This window comes from Vicia villosa, linkage group LG1, assembly GCF_029867415.1.
Source record: "Vicia villosa cultivar HV-30 ecotype Madison, WI linkage group LG1, Vvil1.0, whole genome shotgun sequence".
In the NCBI taxonomy this organism is placed as follows: domain Eukaryota; kingdom Viridiplantae; phylum Streptophyta; class Magnoliopsida; order Fabales; family Fabaceae; genus Vicia; species Vicia villosa.
In genome coordinates this window covers 170,586,656-170,588,874 of record NC_081180.1, presented here as the reverse complement: position 1 = coordinate 170,588,874, position 2,219 = coordinate 170,586,656, and the positions used below count along the sequence as shown (strand labels likewise).

The 2,219-nt window shown below is 41.6% G+C and overlaps 1 protein-coding gene across 1 annotated transcript; it reads left to right on the top strand.

Annotated features, from left to right (window-relative positions):
- Positions 1 to 261: 261 nt before the first annotated feature.
- Positions 262 to 1,905, top strand: LOC131659375 (uncharacterized). Its single transcript, XM_058928581.1, has one exon. The coding sequence runs from the start codon at positions 262 to 264 to the stop codon at positions 1,903 to 1,905; it is 1,644 nt and encodes a 547-aa protein (XP_058784564.1).
- The last annotated feature ends 314 nt before the right edge of the window (positions 1,906 to 2,219 follow it).

Here is a 2,219-nt window from a genome sequence, read left to right as displayed (position 1 = left end):
ATAAGGAGCCTTCCTCATTAGGTTGTGTTTTTCCCAGATTACATCCATATATTTTATAGCATCGTATTATATTTCATAAGGTATGTATGCCATTGCATCTCATAAGAATCACTCTTGCATAAACAATCATCATGCATTTGCATTCATTAAAACATGCATTTCCCAGAATCCAATACTCATACATCTATTCCTCCAACAGTTTAACAAGGCAAGCTGATTCCCCGACATCCTTATCAGACGCGTAGTGTTTCTCGAAAAAGAATGGCTGACCAAGAGCAACACAACATGGAAGTTAGGATGGAAATCGACGAATTGAAGGGAAGCATCACCAAGCTCACTGAGATGATGCAAGTGCTAATAGCTAGGGATGCTGAACCCCAAAGAACTGTCGTAGCTGAAGTCTCCGAAGCTGTTGAAGATCCCATTCCCGTTCAGAGGCCACCTTCTACTTGGCCAGAATTTGGTTTACCACCTGGTTATACTCCCCCATTCGCGAATACTTTGGGAGTAGGACTTTCTGCGCAACAAATTGCACCAATACCGGTCGTCGCTGAACAGTCACCGATTGTTCACACTACTGTTCAGCCTACTTTCAACAATCCTCCTTTTGTCTATCATGTTGATGATTCCGAACGTGGTGATCAAGAACACAACCACGAGGTGGAGGAAGTGAAAGAAAAGTACAATGTCCTCGAGAAAAGGTTGAAAGTCGTTGAAGGAAATGACATTTTTGGATTTGACACCATGAACCTCTGCTTGGTTTCTGACTTGACTGTACCTACAAAGTTCAAAGTCCCTGAATTCGAAAAGTACAAGGGGCATACTTGTCCTAAAGATCATCTGACTATGTACTTTCGCAAGATGGCCGCTTATGCCAACAATGACAAATTGCTTGTTCACATCTTTCAAGATAGCTTGGCTGGAGCTTCTCTGAAATGGTACATGAGTTTGAAGAGGGAGCATATCCAAACGTGGAGAGACTTAGGCGAAGCTTTCCTGAAACAATACAAGTACAACATGGACTTAGCCCCTGATCGCAGACAACTTCAGACTATGACCATGAGAGATAGAGAAACTTTCAAAGTGTATGCCCAACGCTGGAGAGAGCTAGCTGCTCAAGTCGAACCTCCTCTTGCTGAAAAAGAGCTTACTGGTATGTTTATGGATACCTTGAAGCCAGTCTTCTATGAGAAAATGATTGGAAGTATCTCTTCTAGCTTTGCTGATTTGGTCACTATTGGAGAAAGGGTTGAAGAAGGCTTGAAAAATGGTAAGATTGTCAATGCTGCTGAATCATCCAACAACAACCAAGCAAAGAGATTTCCTGGAAACTTCCAGAGGAAGAAAGAAGGAGAAATTAATGCTGTTGTGACTAGTGGTGAAGAAACTCAAAATCCACAACCTTACCAAGTTCCAACTTATCCACAAGCACCATTCATGCCTTACTATCAGTATCCACATGTTGCGGCTGCTCAACATCAACAACCGTACTTCCCAATGCCATCGCATCAACAACCATGGAACGCTTCTCATCAGAATGCTTCACAAAGTGCTCCTCAGAATGCTCAACAAAGTCAGAATAGGCAGCAGAATCAGAATAGGCCTCAGAAAGATCCGCCAAAGGAGCCTCGCCGCATCGACCCAATTCCAATGACTTACACTGAATTGTGGCCTGCACTAATCCATAAGTCGTTGATAGCTCCTAGGCCAACTAAAGCTCCAACTCCACCGTTCTCCAAAGGATATAATCCTAATGCTAAATGTGCTTTTCATAGTGGAGTAGTTGGTCATTCCATTGAAGACTGTTGGGTTCTGAAGGAGAAGGTTCAAGATCTGATCGAAAGCAAGATGCTCACCTTCCGAGATATTAATCCAAATGTGGTCACTAATCCCCTACCCCATTGAGGGCCGAGACACAAGGGATTATCCTAAAGCCAGATATCAGACGGGAAAGCTCATCCTTGCTGCTGATAGTTACTAGGCCTATGTCATTTCATTTGTTAATTTTCCTTGCTTGTATTGTGCTTTGTTGCTTTTGAATTCTGTAATCCTTAATCGTAATTTTAATGAAATGAGCATTGCATTTGTTTTGAATCAATCATAATGTGTTTATCTTGCTTTAATTCTGTATCACTTACATAAAATCAAAATTCAAAAAATATTTTGCTTTTCCACTTCACTTTCTTTGTCAGCTTTCTGTCTAAGCAAGATTTGAGGGA

Coding starts and splice junctions, on each gene's coding strand:
- LOC131659375 (XM_058928581.1), top strand. CDS start 262: ATGGCTGACCAAGAGCAACACAACATGGAAGTTAGGATGGAAATCGAC.